The sequence below is a fragment of the Nematostella vectensis genome, chromosome 2 (genome assembly GCF_932526225.1).
Source record: "Nematostella vectensis chromosome 2, jaNemVect1.1, whole genome shotgun sequence".
NCBI lineage: Eukaryota > Metazoa > Cnidaria > Anthozoa > Actiniaria > Edwardsiidae > Nematostella > Nematostella vectensis.
Window position 1 is genome coordinate 13,110,133 of NC_064035.1, and position 19,293 is coordinate 13,129,425.

General features: G+C 41.8%; 2 protein-coding genes across 2 annotated transcripts; one reads left to right on the forward strand and one right to left on the reverse strand.

The window, feature by feature from the left end:
* Positions 1-1,269: 1,269 nt before the first annotated feature.
* Positions 1,270-11,855, reverse strand: LOC5521756 (SWI/SNF-related matrix-associated actin-dependent regulator of chromatin subfamily E member 1). Its single transcript, XM_048723770.1, has 13 exons — positions 11,528-11,855; positions 10,993-11,036; positions 9,999-10,085; positions 9,597-9,674; positions 8,224-8,325; positions 7,845-7,874; positions 7,312-7,387; positions 6,953-7,020; positions 6,427-6,475; positions 6,159-6,269; positions 5,740-5,801; positions 5,074-5,175; positions 1,270-1,967 (listed from the first exon to the last, which is right to left on the reverse strand). Exons 1-13 carry the CDS (start codon positions 11,646-11,648, stop codon positions 1,812-1,814), a joined length of 1,086 nt encoding a protein of 361 aa, XP_048579727.1. The 5' UTR covers positions 11,649-11,855; the 3' UTR covers positions 1,270-1,811.
* Positions 11,856-12,176: 321 nt separating this feature from the next.
* Positions 12,177-16,232, forward strand: LOC125559164 (uncharacterized protein K02A2.6-like). Its single transcript, XM_048721216.1, has one exon. It carries the CDS (start codon positions 12,177-12,179, stop codon positions 16,230-16,232), a length of 4,056 nt encoding a protein of 1,351 aa, XP_048577173.1.
* Positions 16,233-19,293: the final 3,061 nt, after the last annotated feature.

Below are 19,293 nucleotides of genomic sequence, written 5' to 3' on the forward strand. Positions count from 1 at the left end.
GGTGGGGAGGTACGATACAGAAACATTAAGAAAAACATATTGAGGGCACAACCAAGTCCCTATTGGTAATTCTCTTATAATTTTTAAAACATATTTGGTGGCATGTGCACCAGTGCCCCACCCCCTGCTAATGTCCTACATTCATAGCAATGGCTGGTAAACCTGCCAGCCTCTGTTATTATCGTGCTATCATCATGAACTCTACGGACGCACGAAAACAATCTCTCTGCCTCTATGCTCCCCAGGGGCAACACCGCCAAGACCTTCAGTAGTTCCCTGACATTAGGAAAAAATATCTGTCCAGCATGATCGGCCAAAAGAGATGCCAGGCTTATACCTTCAGGTGGCGGTTCTTGTGTTATTCTTAAGTTCTGGCAGCGAAAACGTTCACTCTCCAGAGCTTATGCCAAAGGCATAAAATGATCCAACTTGTTGTTCAAAGATTGGCTGAGCTGTACGACTTTAAATGTGGTCTTGGTTAGTATAACTTCCGCATAATAGCGCAGAGCTCATAATGGGATCTTTTCGCTTAAACGGCACCTGATCTCTTCACAGACAATATCCAGGAATGGAACCACGGTAATTCGCGTCCAGTTAGCAAAGGCACTTTCTGCTGACACGTTCTCGCAGTGCCGTTCTCTAATGCAGACTTTTGTACTGACAACATTATGCCAGTGCTAGTACTTTGGCGTACATGCGTTAGATTATCTGTGCATACATGCTGGTCACTCGGTGAATATTCGAAAACCCATAGTAAATTTAAACATCACTGACAAGTGGCTCAAATAACTCTCGTATTTTTGGTTCATCCATCCCATAGTCAGACCGTAGAAAACACAAATTCCAAGCTACATTCTTACCTAGATGTCGATAACAAGGGGCTTATCTTCCTTTGCAAAGATATCTTTGAAGTTACTCATTGAATTCCAGATGCTGAAAGTGTCATCAAAACGTTGTGCCACTATCCACAGGGGTCCCCAAAAGTGCGCAAATACTAAATAAGACCGCAAATTGTTTAGGGGGAGTTGATAAAGTCTGACACTCGAAAAACTAAATAGAAAATAGATAGTAATACGCATTTTTATCCGTTAACAATTTGCAAAAAAAATTGCGTTAACAATTTTTTTTTCTTTTTTGGTCCGAAAAGGGGGTGACATGTCACCTCCCCCCCCCCCCCCTCCCGTCACCACCCCTTGATCCGCCACTGCTCAGAATCAACGCTAGGAATGTTATAATACGTACAGTCTGTACTGAGAAAACCTCAGCCTCTCCGTCTCTCACATCTTTTCTTTCATCTTGTTCGGTAGAAAAACAGTACACATATTATTTAGATACATACCATTTACAGATAACTAACCCACCTCCAAAGCAAAAAGCGAAAGAAGTCTCAGATAGCTTAACGTTTATGTCAAAATAGATAATTTACTAGTTTCTATTCATACGTTTTTTTTTTTGAAAAGGCACAGCCTAAACCATTCATAGCCTTTTGTTGGCGTTTATGTACGGCTCTGATTATTACTGCAAAGGGACAGATCTCTTTTTTTTCTATATGTGTAGTTGGTTCGCTAAGACATATCCTTGAGGTAACACTACAGGTCAAGCGCAAGTAGCCGTATAGCTATACGCCAATACGAATGACAATCGGACTCCGTGGATCCATCCAAACAGAAAAAGACGTTTTGGCCTGATAGTTATTGGCAGTAATTGGCGTGTCGATTATCCTGTCTAAAGCATGTCTTAAGGTTGAAAATATGAACTTCTACAGTATCTAATCTTAAAGACGCGTGGCACACCATGCGACGATAACAGGCCTAATCTGCTTCTTTGTTGGGATCTTTGATCGCGCTGCTATCTGCTGAGGACACGGGGCCTTCATTACTCTCCTTGGAGGACTGGTGCAGTTTGTCGTCACTTGGAGGCTCACGTGACTCATCCTCATCCTCGTCGGCATCCGGGGGGTCGCATAGCTAGGTAACAGAATAACCAGTCAGTAACAGAATAACCAGTCAGTGACAGGTGGCGCATAGCTAGGTAACAGAATAACCAGTCAGTAACAGGTGGCGCATAGCTAGGTAACAGAATAACCAGTCAGTGACAGAATAACCAGTCAGTGACAGGTGGCGCATAGCTAGGTAACAGAATAACCAGTCAGTAACAGGTGGCGCATAGCTAGGTAACAGAATGACCAGTCAGTAACAGGTGGCGCATAGCTAGGTAACAGAATGACCAGTCAGTGACAGGTGGCGCAGTGCATAGCCGCATAGCTAGGTAACAGAATAACCAGTCAGTAACAGGTGGCGCAGAGCATAGCCGCATAGCTAGGTAACAGAATAACCAGTCAGTAACAGGTGGCGCATAGCTAGGTAACAGAATAACCAGTCAGTAACAGGTGGCGCAGAGCATAGCCGCATAGCTAGGTAACAGAATAACCAGTCAGTAACAGGTGGCGCAGAGCATAGCCGCATAGCTAGGTAACAGAATGACAAGTCAGTAATAAATGGCGCAGTGCATAGCCGCATAGCTAGGTAAAAGAATGACAAGTCAGTAATAGGTGGCGCATAGCTAGGTAACAGAATAACCAGTCAGTAATAGGTGGCGTTTAGCTAGGTAACAGAATGACCAGTTAGTAATAGGTGGCGTTTAGCTAGGTAACAGAATGACCAGTCAGTAACAGGTGGCGCATAGCTAGGTAACAGAATAACCAGTCAGTAATAGGTGGCGTTTAGCTAGGTAACAGAATGACCAGTCAGTAATAGGTGGCGTTTAGCTAGGTAACAGAATGACCAGTCAATAACAGATGGCGCATAGCTAGCTAACAGAATAACCCGTCAGTAATAGGTGGCGTTTAGCTAGGTAACAGAATGACCAGTCAGTAACAGGTGGCGCATAGCTAGGTAACAGAATGACCAGTAAGTAATAGGTGGCGTTTAGCTAGGTAACAGAATAACCCGTCAGTAATAGGTGGCGTTTAGCTAGGTAACAGAATGACCAGTCAGTAATAGGTGGCGTTTAGCTAGGTAACAGAATCACCAGTCAATAACAGGTGGCGCATAGCTAGCTAACAGAATAACCAGTAAGTAAAAGGTGACGCAGTGCATAGCCACATAGCTAGGTAACAGAATAACCCGTCAGTAATAGGTGGCGTTTAGCTAGGTAACAGAATGACCAGTCAGTAATAGGTGGCGTTTAGCTAGGTAACAGAATGACCAGTCAGTAATAGGTGGCGCATAACTAGGTAACAGAATGACCAGTCAGTAATAGGTGGCGTTTAGCTAGGTAACAGAATAACCAGTAAGTAAAAGGTGACGCAGTGCATAGCCACATAGCTAGGTAACAGAATAACCAGTCAGTAATAGGTGGCGCATAACTAGGTAACAGAATGACCAGTCAGTAATAGGTGGCGTTTAGCTAGGTAACAGAATGACCAGTCAGTAATAGGTGGCGCATAGCTAGGTAACAGAATGAACAGTCAGTAATAGGTGGCGAATAGCTAGGTAACAGAATGACCATGAACGGCGCATCAGATCGGACAGTAAGTCTGCTTAGCAGCCGGACAGGGCAGGAGAAAATTACTTGTGAATGGTCTCCTAGAGTATTAGAAATCCTGACAAGCAAAGATCTGTGGATACGTGCACCAAGGGGTCAATGTTGAGACACGTGTCTGATACGTGCAACAAGGGGTCAATGTTGAGACACGTGTCTGATACGTGCAACAAGGGGTCAATGTTGAGACACGTGTCTGATACGTGCAACAAGGGGTCAATGTTGAGACACGTGTCTGATACGTGCAACAAGGGGTCAATGTTGAGACACGTGTCTGATACGTGCAACAAGGGGTCAATGTTGAGACACGTGTCTGATACATGCAACAAGGGGTCAATGTTGAGACACGTGTCTGATACGTGCAACAAGGGGTCAATGTTGAGACACGTGTCTGATATGTGCAACAAGGGGTCAATGTTGAGACACGTGTCTGATACGTGCAACAAGGGGTCAATGTTGAGACACGTGTCTGATAGGTGCAACAAGGGGTCAATGTTGAGACACGTGTCTGATACGTGCAACAAGGGGTCAATGTTGAGACACGTGTCTGATACGTGCAACAAGGGGTCAATGTTGAGACACGTGTCTGATACATGCAACAAGGGGTCAATGTTCAGACACGTGTCTGATACGTGCAACAAGGGGTCAATGTTGAGACACGTGTCTGATAGGTGCAACAAGGGGTCAATGTTCAGACACGTGTCTGATATGTGCAACAAGGGGTCAATGTTGAGACACGTGTCTGATACGTGCAACAAGGGGTCAATGTTGAGACACGTGTCTGATATGTGCAACAAGGGGTCAATGTTGAGACACGTGTCTGATACGTGCAACAAGGGGTCAATGTTGAGACACGTGTCTGATACGTGCACCAAGGGGTCAATGTTCAGACACGTGTCTGATACGTGCAACAAGGGGTCAATGTTGAGACACGTGTCTGATACGTGCAACAAGGGGTCAATGTTGAGACACGTGTCTGATACGTGCAACAAGGGGTCAATGTTGAATCACGTGTCTGATATGTGCAACAAGGGGTCAATGTTGAGACACGTGTCTGATATGTGCAACAAGGGGTCAATGTTCAGACACGTGTCTGATACGTGCAACAAGGGGTCAATGTTGAGACACGTGTCTGATACGTGCAACAAGGGGTCAATGTTGACACACGTGTCTGATACGTGCAACAAGGGGTCAATGTTGAATCACGTGTCTGATATGTGCAACAAGGGGTCAATGTTGAGACACGTGTCTGATATGTGCAACAAGGGGTCAATGTTGAGACACGTGTCTGATACGTTCAACAAGGGGTCAATGTTGAGACACGTGTCTGATACGTGCAACAAGGGGTCAATGTTGAGACACGTCTGATAGGGAAAATGTTGAGACGTGTCTGATGGGGAAAATGGGAACAGGGAACCACTTAAGACTAGATCACAAAGAGATATATTAATTTGAATTGATTTCACAACAAGTAAGGAACATGCACTGCCTCGAGAACGATTACCTTTGATAAGGTTTAAGCAGACTTACCTTTCTCAGCGACTCATCAAACTTTTCACTCTCATCTAGAAATCGTTGCTTTTTACTTTTGAACTTTTCCTCGATTTGTTGCAGCTCGCCCTCGAGCTTTTTCTACGATTCCAAAAATAGTTTTATTAGGATTTTTATAGCGCACAAACTTCAATACAAGGGTTAGCTGACAATTAAACGCATTGAGCTTTCTATGGCACCTTAGAACTTAGTTTTGTGTGCAAGAACCAGGGGCCGCGCATCGGAGGGGGGAGGGCTGGGGGCTATAACCCCCCTCCCCCCCTTCAAATTTTCCGCCATTTTGTTTGTTTTTTGTTTTGTTTTGTTTTTTTTTTTCAAAAAAGAGGGAAAGAAAATTCTAAATAATGTCTTATGGTGTAAATTTCAGCTGAATTTTCCTTGGATTTGATAAGTGTTCAAGGCTGCGCTATTGTTCTACTACTCCATTGGAAATCCACATTCTATTGACAACCATACTGTGAATAAAAACACAAGACTTTGTTACATTAGTAATTTTTGTATCTTACCAAAATACAAGATATGTGCTCTCTTTTCAATTTACTCAAATTCCCCGAGGGTTAGAAAGTCCCGCCACTCTTTTTTCAGCCCCCCCAGGTAAAAAAAAAAAAGCCAGCGGCCCCTGAGAACACCAGATTAGAATCTCACCTGATGGGAGATCAAAGACTGCACTTGTCTTTTGAGGACCCCAAGCCTTGTTTTGGTTACAACTAAAATAGAACACTTGATCAGCAACATGCACGACTAATATGAACATGTACATTCAAGTGTAATCCAAACAGGCCATGTGCCACTATTGCATGGGAATTATCAACAGTTCTGACGTTTAGGACTACTGTCTCATTAAAGACCTCAGTCATAAGCTTGTGACTCACCTGTTCTGACGTCTGGGACTATAACAGTACCTCGCTTAAGACCTCGGTCATTAGCTTATGACTTAAGAGTTCTGACATTAAGACCTCAGTCATAAGCTTGTGACTCACCCGTTCTGACTTTAAGACCTCGGTCATTAGCTTGTGACTTAAGAGTTCTGACATTAAGACCTCAATCATAAGCTTGTGACTCACCCGTTCTGACGTCCGGGACTACTGTCTCGCTAAAGACCTCAGCCATTAGCTTGTGATTCCTCTGGAACCTTGCAGCAGCCACATGCTTCACAGAATACGTCTCATCTTCATCTACAAAAGGTTGTATCATGACAGTCATCACTCAATTATTATAGCTAACATGGGCACTCTTCTCTTAGGGCCTCCATCCCTCCCTTCCTACATCTACCCATGCACCTTTTATTTTAGAAAGGATGGGAAGCCTTCCATATGACAAATGCATACATACCTTCTTCCTCGTCAGCTTGCTGGATGCTAAACCGTGGCTCGTCCATCTTCTGATGAGAGGAACCAAAAGAGATATAGTCATTAAACATCAATTAAAATACCCAAAAAAATTGTGTTCGTAAACCAGAGTCAAGTAACAGTTTTTGGTGGACGTTTAAATAGGTACTGTTTATATACCTAACCCAGCAAACGACAAAGATGTCACCATGGTGCATTCCATGGGGTCTATATTGACCTCTAATTTGGTCGTTTAAATAGGTACTGTTTATATACCTAACCCAGCAAACGACATAGATGTCACCATGGTGCATTCCATGGGGTCTATATTGACCTCTAATTTGGTATATACAATACGGTACCTATCCAACCAAACGACACAGAAGTCATCATTATGTGTTCCATGGGGTCTATATTGACCTCTAATTTGGTATATACAATACGGTACCTACCCAACCAAAGGACACAGAGGTTATCATGGTGTGTTCCATGGGGTCTATATGGACCTCTCTAAGCTGGTATATACCTACCCCACCAAACGACATAGAGGACATCATGGTGCGTTCCATAGATTGCTGAGCTTGGATGGCTGCTTGGGCTGGAGGCAAAAGAGAAGGAATAGTAAGCCAGACAGCTATTTCCTATCAAGTTAAGATGTATCGTGTATTTACTGTACACTTGATACAGTAGCCGTACATGTCTTTGTCACTGAAAAAAAGACTGTGATCTATGTGGATCATCTTTTGAAATGCTTCCAAAGTACTCATTATAAAAAAAACAATAAATGTATTATCTTGTTCATATGTTGGATTAAGTACTGTAGATACACAAACATACCTTATGAAAATAAGGTACAAACATATAACAAAAGCAAATCAAAATGTCTGACCTCTGCCTTTTGCAGTAATCCAGTCCTGGTAGGCTGGCGAGCTGTGATACAGCTTAACAGCCTCGTTGTACTCTTGCTATAGAGATGGATAAAGTGGAATGCAAGTCAATAGACATGTTAACACATACATACAGTTTCAGGCAAATAGATAAACATGTTTACACATGCAGTTTCAGGCAAATAGATAAACATGTTTACACATACATTGTCAGGCAAATAGATAAACATGTTTACACATGCAGTTTCAGGCAAATAGATAAACATGTTTACACATACATTGTCAGGCAAATAGATAAACATGTTTACACATGCAGTGTCAGGCAAATACTGTAAATAAACATGTTAACACATGATAGTGTCAGATATAATATGTAAGATAGACATGAACACATACAGTTTTAGACATGAGTGGTGTCTAAAACACATTAATTCATGTTAACACCTAAAGTCTCAGACATGAGGGGTGTTGGACACTTTAACATATTCAATCAATTCCTAAGTAACAATATAACTGGGTTTATAAGTTTACCAACCTTTTCAATTTCATATTCCTCCATGTATTCCTGAAGAATAAGGTCATTTTAGCCATTTCATGAAACTTGCAGAAACAAAAACTAGCTTGGGAAGGAGGGTATTTAACTTTCACAATACTCTATTGTATACAACAATATTGTCAATACAGTGAATAAAGTAATAATAGTAATTCATAAGGTTAAAAAACACTAAGCCCCATCAACTTGGGAAAGAGGGGGATCAAACAGTATAAGAGAAAAGAGAATTTAACTTTTACAATACTATATTGTATACAGCCATATCATCAATACAGTGAATAAAATGATAATAGTAATTCATAAGGTTAAAAAACACTAAGCCCCATCAACTTGGGAAGTTATTTATTGGACCTTTACGTACCTGCTTCTCGGCATCATCAAGATCTCTCCACATCTGTCCAATGATCTTCCCAATGTCCCAGAGCTTAAAGTCAGGGTTCTGGTTCTTGACTTGGTCCCAAACCTTGTTCCAAACAAAAAACAGACAAAGTAAACAGATGACCAAGGGTACACAACACTCTACCCCTAGATACTTCGTGAGAAAATTGCTCAATTTAGAGGGATCATAAATCAGGTTTCCCTTCAAGTCAAGTATTGAAAATCGGAGGTATTAGAGTTGGGATATTACATTACTACTGTATACTAACTACTGTAGCCAACTTGTAAAAATAAGCAAACGAGAGTTCAGTGTCAGGGTCTCTTTAAAAATAAAATAAAGTCTTTCCCTACTGATAAGAAAAGAAGGGTTAAGATTGAAAATTCTGTAGCCTTTTCATCAACCCTCAATGAACTCATAGATCTGACATGTCAATCATGCATGCACGAATAGCCAACCAGGAGAGAGATGATGCAATAACAGCCATGTAGTCCCACAAATGTCCTACAAAAAAGTCGGCAATCCACAGCGAAAAAGATTGGTTTTAAAATATTTTCTATGAAACCTGGACAAGCAAAAATGCATTTTCCAGTCAGTATAGAAAGGGTTAGCCCTGTTTTCTTTGACCGGCCGCTTTTAGTGTAGAGTTAGGACTCAAATAGCAGAAAAACACGTAAAATTTACTACGAAGAAACGAAAAACAAAAAGCAAACAAACCACATACAAGAGCAGTGTAAGCCCTACCATTTAACTTGTGTTTCATATTACCTAGGTTAATTTAATTACATATAGGAGTGAGACTGTCGTTTGCATTTTGTGGAAAATCTTGACGTTTGCTGATAAAACTTGCAGTTAGAAGTCAGGCATAAACACCTAATTAGGCTTTCTCTTCTACTTTTCCCAGTACTTAAAATACTGCAAGTTGACAAATATAGCTATGAAAACACATAAACACATAGTACCTACCGAAGAGAGCACCACTTTATCTTATCATTTCCAAGTTTTTCGTATTTCGAGCTGGATTCGTGCCGTTTCCATTCAACCAAACTCTTAGTTATCTAAGTTATTTCTGTGCTTCTCCGCAAGGTTTTCACCAAGCTTGGACAACAAGAAAAGTTTCCATCATGTCAGTGACCGTGGTGTTTTATTTCACAAGTCGCAGGAAAACCGATATAAACATCTTTACTTTAGAAAAATCCAAGCAGAATTCACTGTCTGCATCTGACATTTTGTACGATTTGTGGGACTTTTGTGGGACATTTGGATTGCACTTCCCTGGCTTCTATTTGCTGCCTTCTGATTGGATGTTCATGCACGCGTCAGATCTATGAGTTGTACAGCAGTAAATTATGTCTCACCTTTCTGCTGTACCTCATGTACGGCATCAGTGGTTTTTCTGGGGGTTTCGGGGGTTTAGGTACCCTAATATCACCTGGCTGGTAAAGAAAAAATGGAGTATATTCACAAAAAATAACATTTCCATGAAGTAATGAAAAAGCTTACTTTACTTCCTCTTAACTTGAGCGTCAAGATATTGTATTATTACACATTAACTCTCAATCTTCTAACTTTTGTAGCAGTTGATAAGATATTAGAAAAATATAAAGTTTGACACATACTGCAATTGAAACTTGACACATTTTCTTGCTCAGGTGATGTATACAGTAAATACATTTCTCATCAAAATATCAAGAGGTTCCAATACATCTACTTCGAATGAAATCCATTGTTTAGAATACTACACAGAATGACCTACAAACCTGTGTAAGAAATCTTTGTGGTGGAAACCGAGGAGTCCCATATGGTGAAGCACCCATCGGACTTGCTTGACTCCACTGGTTGCCTCCCTGGGGATGACATTAATTTAAAGATCAGCTACAGTAACTTGGCACATAGCAGGGGTGGATCCAGACTGATAGCAGTAAATCACTCAAAATCCCAGAAAAATGTTTTTTTTTTTGTAGATTCGAATTTTAGAATGATCAATAAAAAACATCCATTTGTTGTCTGTTATTTAAACACTATTAGACCTGCTTCCTGGGTTGTTTTGCTGTTATTTCCTTTAGCGCTTAGACAACATTTCCGGTCCCCCCACAGGGAATATTGCTCTTGATTGTGAGTGATAAATCTAGTTTGGGGGAAGGGACGCATTTGGAAATTTTGTGCTTCTTTTGTGCTTCTTGGTCTGATTAAATGACCAAGTATCATCATGCATACAGACAGTCAAATTTCTCCACCTAGAGGGAAAACAATAATCACTTGAATTATGGTTGTTGAACATGTTTTACTTGATTTTTTTTGCTTGTTTGCTCTTAACAAACTAGCAGATACACCTTTGAACAAGGACCCGCACTAAAAACGGGCCTAGACCAGGTCCACAAAAGGCACGAAAGGAGTGTCTTGTTTGCCCACGAGGAACAAAACCCAAACTCAACTTTTGAAGTGCTTTTCTACTTGTTTGTTCGGTTTATTTTCTCTTGGCTACGAACAATGAATAAACCACCAAAAAAGCAGGAACGTGCAGTAAAACTTAGTTCAAATTATTAACGATAACACAACAAAAAAGTCTCACTAACCATGCAATGTAACGGCGGTTGTCATCTTGAAGTTTGAATTTTATTCAGCCTAAAAGGGGCAGAGCTAAGCCCTTTTATAGTGCGGGTCCTTGTTTAAGGGACAACCCTGTACCTTGTCAACATAGGGGATAATTTGCCACTTCCAATTTCCATACTAAAAAGGTGCACCACATCATACCTGGTTCATCACTGGTGGATTAGAGAAAGGGGGACGATAACGTGCTAGGGAGAAAAACATCAATTATTAGTCTACACTTGTTATAAGCTTGTATTACTAGATGTAGAGTAGCGGATTATCTAGCCATTATCAAACTTTTATTTTCTATACATGTATCTATCCTCCTTGGTTGAACCTACACTGCATTTGGGCAGATTTCACCCTATGTCCAACCCTAGCTGTGGCCTGTGTTGTCATACCTGAGGCTTAAACACACAGGCATGCGCTCCCCCGCTTTCTTATTCAAGGATGTTCAGATACTGTACTACCTTTTTCCCATGTGATACATACAGTACGACTGCGCACCCCACCCACATACCTAAAAAAAACGTATAGGAGGCCACATAAATGGCGTAATTTGGGCTCAACACTATACAGTGTGCGGACATTGGGTTAAAATCATTTTGACAACGACAGAATAAGCGGAGTGTACGCATCGATAAGAAAACATGGTGTATATCCTAAGAGTCTGACATGTGTTACGTTTTCCCAATACCTTGTGCCATTGCCTGGTACTGTGGATTCCCCTGGTAGTTTGGCGGCATTGTTTGGCTAAACTGTCGAGGCATGCCTGGCCCTGGCCTTTGTACGCCGATTCCTCCACCGTAAACCGACATCTTCGCAGTCAATCTTCAGAGACACTCTTCTACGAGTTGTTGTTTGAACCAGGATAAAACGTCTAACTATTGATATATAATTTTGATCTAGGAGTGCTGTTGTCCGAAGGACTTTACGGTTTCTCGCCTTTATAAAATCTTTTCTTTGAAAGACGCAGTGTTCTTAACTTTGGGTCCGCCATTAGCCGCATTATCTGTGTTTTCTTGCTAACGCGCATGCTCTGATCGTGGGCTCAGATTACAATTCCCTCCGAAATTCAAATCAAATTTTAGATACTGTTGTAATATGTATATTGCCCTCCTTGGGTTCCCTGTGGCCCCTGATGTTTGATTGGGACCCCCCGTACGGGCTGGTTCCTCGTTGAAGCTCGGAGTTAGTTGTAATTTAGATTTTGAGAACTATTAGTTGAATTAAACCACAAATTGAAAGGATAATCGTGAGGATCTGAACATATAACATGGTGTCAGAAGTCAAGTAAAAGTTTAACGAGAATCAAGGTAAAGAATATCGAGAAAAGAATTGAAATTATGGCAGAAGTAGAGTCGCACAGGACTCCTGGTCCACTGGTGCTGGATGCCCAAGCCTCAGAAAATTGGAGGAAATTTATTATGCAGTTCGAAATTTACCTAGTGGCGAAAGGAAAGGATGAGAAACCTGACAAGTTAAAGGTGAACTTGCTACTCAATTGTGCTGGAGCAGATGCAATTGAAGAATATAGTCATTTTGTTTTCAACGAAGGAGAAAGCAATGAATCTTATGAAGATGTGTGTAGAAAGTTCAAGGAACACTGTCAGGGAGCAAGAAACGTCATCTATGAGCGCCTTGTGTTTAATCAAAGAAACCAGAAAGAAGGTGAGAGGATGGACAATTTCGTGAGTGAGCTGAAACGCTTATCGTTGACATGTGAGTTTGGGACCCTCAGAGATTCACTGATCAGAGATCGTATCGTGGGAGGGGTGCTCTCGAATGAGTTAAGAGGGGAGTTGTTGAAAAGGCCAGATTTGACACTCCAAAGTGCCCATGATTACTGTAGAACCTATGAAGCTGCTGAGTTGCAGAAATTCAAGTTTGCTTCACCAACTGGTTCACAGCAGCCATTGAGTGTACACCCAGTTCAAGGAAAGGAGAGAGCACCTAATCCTACCTGTAAGTTTTGTGGTTTTCAGCACCGTTTCACAAAACCAAGTATTTGTCCTGCCTTAAGAAAGAAATGTAGAAATTGCCAACAAGAGGGACACTTTGCAAAGTTGTGTCCTCTTAAGGGTAAGAAAGAAACACCGTTCAGCACAGTAGAGCAAGAAAACCAGGTTGAGAGTATGGGCCAAGGTGATCGTGGGGGTGATCCACACTTATACTTTGGATCAGTAGAACTTGGGACTGTGTCCAGCCCCAATAGCACAAAGAAGAGCGTGATTACCCTTAAGATTGCACAAAAAGAGGTGAAAGTCAAAGCTGATACAGGTGCAGAGGCCAATGTGATGCCATATCATGTATATAAGGCCATCACTACACAACCGCTACGAAAGATTCATCAGCCTCTTAAAGGATGGCTCGCAGACAAGGCAATTCATCCTGTTGGATGTGTTCGCCTTCCAACCCAGTACAAGAACCGAAAAATAGATCTGCTGTACCTTGTTGTGCATGGAGAGTTTACACCCCTGTTGAGTTGTGAAGCCTGCCTAGACTTAGAGGTGCTCAAGTTTATGAATCTTGACCTGATAGACACACCAGAAAGACTGGCCGAGGAGACCACACAAGGGAATGGCAACAAGCCGAATGCAGAATTGTTGGTAGAAGATCCGGTTCTATCCCAGTACCAAGATTGTTTTAGTCACAAACCGGGAAGACTGCCAAACAAGGTACACCTAGAGATAGATCCATCAGTGCCTGCAGTAGTCCACCCCCCTAGGAAGATCCCCATATCCCTGCTTGAACCGACAAGAGAAAAACTCCAAGAGATGGAACACGATGGGATTATCGTTAAAGAAGAAGAGCACACACCGTGGGTGTCTTCAATGTTGGTTGTTGACAAACGAAAAGAGAAGGACAGAGCCAACCCACCATCTAAAGACAGTGTCCGTATCTGCATCGATCCCAGGGATCTGAATAAGGCCCTCAAGAGGCCACACTACCCCATGGTCACTGTTGAGCAAGTTGCAAATCGCCTTTCTGGAGCTACAATGTTCACCACACTGGATGCATGCAGTGGATACTGGCAGGTGGAGGTAGATGAGGAAAGCTCGAAACTTCTGACATTCAACACACCTTGGGGACGGTATAGATTTACACGGCTGCCATTTGGAATTTCATCTGCTCCTGAGATATACCAACGAGAGATGGACAGGCTCTTCGCTGGAGTTGCAGTTGAAATAATTGTTGATGATTTTTTAATCCATGGAAAAGATATAAGTGATGTTGATAGGAAGATGATAGCAGTACTTGAAAGAAGCAGAGAGGTGGGCCTGAAATTTAATCCAAAGAAGATCAAGCTTCGAGTTCCAGAAGTAAGCTATGTTGGACATGTGTTCACATCCGAGGGTTTGAAACCAGATCCTGAGAAAGTGCGTGCAATTAGTGAGATGCCACCCCCATCAGACAAAGATGGCGTGCAGCGATTCTTAGGAACAATCAACTACTTGGACAAGTTCATTGAACACAAAGCTGATTTGCAAGGCCCAATCTCCCAGCTGACCCAGCAAGTAGCAGTTTTCACCTGGGAGAAGCCTCAACAAGAGGCATTCGAGAAGCTCAAAGCTGTGATCACCCATGCACCAGTGTTGGCCTATTTTGACAATCACAAACAGACCATTCTGAATGTAGATGCGAGTAGCACTGGCCTTGGTGCAGTCATCATCCAAGAGGGTAAGCCGATTGCCTTTGGTTCAAAGACTTTGTCGTCTTGTGAGCAGAGATATGCTAACATTGAAAGAGAGTTGTTAGCTATACTATGGGGAGCAGACAAGTTCCACACGTATGTATATGGCAGGAGAGTGATTGTAGAAACTGATCACAAACCATTGGAGGCAATTTTTAGGAAGCCCCTAAATGAATGCCCACCACGATTGCAGAGAATGCTTCTGAAGCTAACCAAGTATGATTTGGATGTGAGATATGTCCCAGGCAAGAAACAAATCATCTCTGATTGTTTGAGTAGAGCCCCACTCACTGACACTACGCCAGTAAGTGAACCAGAGGATGTGATTGGAATCAATCTGATTGAAAATCTGGGAATTGAGAATTCCACATTAAAGAAATTCAGAGATGCATCAAGTAACGATGAAACCTCAAGAGTAGTAATGGAATATGTCCTAGAGGGTTGGCCAGAAGACAAGGATCAGGTTGACGAACTGGCACGAGAATACTGGAATTACAAGGAAGAGCTTAGTGTTGAAGATGGTTTGCTGTTCAAATCTGATAGAATTGTAGTACCAAGATCCATGAGAGCTGAAGTACTTGAAGATATACATGGAGCACACATGGGTGAGAGTAAGAGTCTGAGTTTGGCAAGAGACTATGTCTTTTGGCCCTCCATGACTGCCCATATTAAGGACCGAGTACGTTCATGTCAGATTTGTAATGCATTCCGCAACCAACAGCAGAAAGAAACCCTACATCCACATGACCTTCCAGGTCTACCGTGGCAGGTTGTTGGAACTGACCTTTTTGAATTTGCTGGCCATTCCTACTTGATTGTGGTTGATTTCTATTCGAAGTATTTTGAAGTTGAACTACTTCGGCAGTCCACTGCCATGTGTGTTGTCAACACCTTGAAGCAAATCTTTGCAAGATTTGGCATTCCAGCCAAAGTGATCAGCGACAATGGCCCACAATACAGTAACACCCGCAATATTTTCAGTACTACCCATGAGTTTAAGCAGTTTGCAGAAGCTTGGGGATTCCAGCATGTAACCAGCTCACCCGAGTATCCCCAGTCCAATGGTGCTGCGGAAAGAGCTGTCCAGACTGCAAAGCGAATCTTTAAGAAAGCAGCAGCAGAGAATAAAGACCCATTTGAAGGTTTATTAAAGTACAGAAATACACCTTTTGACGACATAGGTGTCTCACCTGCCCAACTACTCATGAGTAGGCGTACACGTTCAACACTACCTACCCATCGACGTTTGTTGGTACCTCACCCAGTAGACCCTCACAGAGTGGTAAAGGCATTAGCCCATCGACAAGCAAATTCACGGATGAACTATGATCAACACAGCCGGGACCTTTCCCCTTTGGAAGTTGGGGACAAAGTTAGAGTTCGTGTAAACAAAGATAAAGAATGGTGTAAAGCAGAAGTCCTGCCAAGGTCATATGTAGTTGAAGATGAGAAAGGACGTGTATTTCGAAGAAATCGAAGGCACATCATTTCTGTCCCGAAGGACACACCCATGAATCCGAAGATGCCAGTGGCTCCCACATACATGAGTCCTCAACCTCAAGTGGTCGCTAGGAAAGCGCAGATCAATGAACCGCCAAGTCCATTGAAAGTACAGGAAGATCAGAGAGAAACAGAAGCACATTCACCCATCAGAACAAGAGCTGGTCGTGAAGTGAAGAAGCCACAAAGACTTATTGAACAATGTTAAGAACATTTTTTTTGGTTTTTTTTTTTTTTTGTTTGAACATTTATTGAAGTTTTGAAAGGGGGGAGATGTTGTAATATGTATATTGCCCTCCTTGGGTTCCCTGTGGCCCCTGATGTTTGATTGGGACCCCCCGTACGGGCTGGTTCCTCGTTGAAGCTCGGAGTTAGTTGTAATTTAGATTTTGAGAACTATTAGTTGAATTAAACCACAAATTGAAAGGATAATCGTGAGGATCTGAACTTATAACGGATACTACACTGCAAACGTGTTATTTGTAGTACATAATTACTTTGTTGATTCGAAAGACACTCGTTCGTCTGTGATCAAAAGGGGTCGGGATGGATTTGCGGCACATGTGCACAAAGGTAGAGTCAGTTTGTTAGCTATGACTGTGTAAGGGATGTTTCGAATGAAACCATAAGATGATGAGACCCCCGAAATTGCCTGGTGAAGAGAAAAAAATATATAAAAAAGAGCCGTTAACCCTAAGCTTTAATCAGAAACCCTTTAAAAAAAACCTGAACCAAATTGTGTACCCGAAATATATAGCTCACCACACCTCCCTAATTGTACGGAGTAAAATTCTAGAGTCCCCCTGGGTGCTTTCTTATAATGTCAGTATAAGGGAAAGATCATTTATTATCCTGAGGGGGAGAGGGGGGCGTGAGGATACTGTGCACACCCCCCCCCCCCCCCCCCCCCCACAACGGCCGAAGGTCCACTTTCGGTTCTTAATAGACGTACTGTTTGTAGACAAACCATAAAGCATAAGCTAGATCACTCTGGTATGTAGCCAAATCCGACAAAAAAACGTCCCGTGGAGATACTGCAAATGCATAAAAAATCCTTTTTGTTTTTTAGGGGGTGGCCAGATTTATTATCAGAGAACTCCCCCCACCCCCCGGAAAATTAGGTCCACTTTCTCGGATTTCGCATCCCCCCCAAGAAAAATCTTGGGTACGGGTCTGAGTAAGCCACGTTTTATCTATACAATGCAAGCCTGTATACACCCTAAATACATCTTTTTTATCGTCTCCGCTATATAATATTATAAAGTGCTTATGTTCCATATCTAAAATATAAACAGAACGATTCTGATTCTCCTGTCTTCCTCGCTCTCTTTCTTTTCTCGTGCTGCGCTTTTCTTGCAAGGAGAAGATCGAAAAGCCTTTTTTGCTTCTTTTACGTCATCTATAGCATCAACTATTATCAGGTTGCAACCTGGAGTTAGTCACATCTTTGAGAAATTTAGTGCCTTCACTTTTTCTGAATTGATTTTCACCCACATCCTCCCGCTGCACTTTTTGTCCAGCTTGCAGCCAATCTCTTGCTCGCGTTCCTTAGTCATTGCCGTTCCTTCCTTTGCTCCTTCTTTCTTCGGTTTTCGGAGGGAGGGGGGGGGGGGGGGGGGGGCACCGAAAATATGGGGCAAGCGTTCGGGGGGGCATGAAAATGTTTTTTACTCCTGAAGGGGGGTCAACTAATTTTATCCCTCACTTTTATCTAAATCACGCCTCCCCCCCCCTCCCCCCTCGGTATTATAAATGAACTTTTCCTAAGCAGCAGCTTTTACTGTGTTGTTTTTACAAGAAACCTAATCTTTATAGCTTTCAAGCTCAATTTTTTCTATACCATGTTACCCATGGCCTACCTGTTTGTGTACTGTCTGTATATTTTCGGTATCATATAGTCATTCATTTCTTTGTGCATGCAAAGAGTAGGAATGCAAACGAAAAGTAACGTTAGAAATTGTTTATTAAAATATATAAAAAATACAAGAGAAAGAAGCTAAAATAGGCTGTATTTTTAAATTTTTATAATACGTTTTTCGTTAACATAAAAACCTGCGTCTATATGGCTTGGGCGCCATCTTGTATTTATTTTATGCGGGGATGGCGCTTATTTCAGGGGCGGTAAGGGGGGTGCCTGCGCGTTTCACGAGTTTCAAAGATCGGAAATCACGTTTCACGATAAACTGATAAACTGACGACAAGAATTAATCTTTACTTGGAAATCACGATTCACGGTTTTTAAAAAGCATGGATCACGATTCACGCTGATCAAATTTCGCCATTCACGAATCACGGCGAAGGTAGCAATCACGGATCACCGTTTTAGATTTGTCTTTTCACGATTCACGATAACCCTTACCGCCCCTGTTATTTTGCGTTACGATCTTACGGTGGTGCTTTGTCGTGCTTTCTCTTTTTTGTGATAGATAATTATAATAAAGTCTTTTTTTATAAGAACTACTAATTTTCAGTTGGATGGATGGTTCTTATTTTTAGGGCATTTTGGATATGTTTTTAATGATGTTCTTAAATTTTAGTGCATATAAAAATTTTATACCCGATTAATTATTAGGAAGAGAATTACACTAATGATCAATAGCAATAATAAGGTTGTTACTATGAGCACAAATTGATTCTGCATTTTAGAACGCATAAGGACTATAGAAGACATTTTTTTCTGCTATCTGAGCCTCGGCATGTTCTTAGCATGTTCTTAAAATTTGCTGAAATCTCAGGCTGGACGTTCTTATTGAAAAGGTTCTTTTATAATATACAATAAGCAATAGCACGCAATTCTCCAGCACTACATTAACACATCTGCACCCCTATTTTACGAGGGTGTTTTCATAGATCATTTATCCTACAAGATCACACCGTCGTTTTTCCAACATTTCGGGAGACTATCATGAAATTTTCGAGGAAAAAATAACAATGGCTAAAAATGTTGCATTCTCTCTAAGGGCAAAGACTTACAGGAAATAATTATTTTGCTGTGTTCAGTTTTGACTAGTTGTGGATAGGGCACGAGAGTGCGGCGTGCACAAGAGTGAATGAAGGACTAGTCGCTCTTAGGACCGTGACAAAGGCAGTGTGATGTCGTGAGTAACCAGACCCGTCTAGACACCCGACCAAGGCCTGAATAAATCGGTGCAGATCGACTGCATACCACGCATGTATAAGGCGCGGCTTATGTTACCGTCTCATTTGAAAGCATCATTCATTGGTCAAACAAAACGTATTGGGTTACTATCTGGGTATAGGCTTACTGC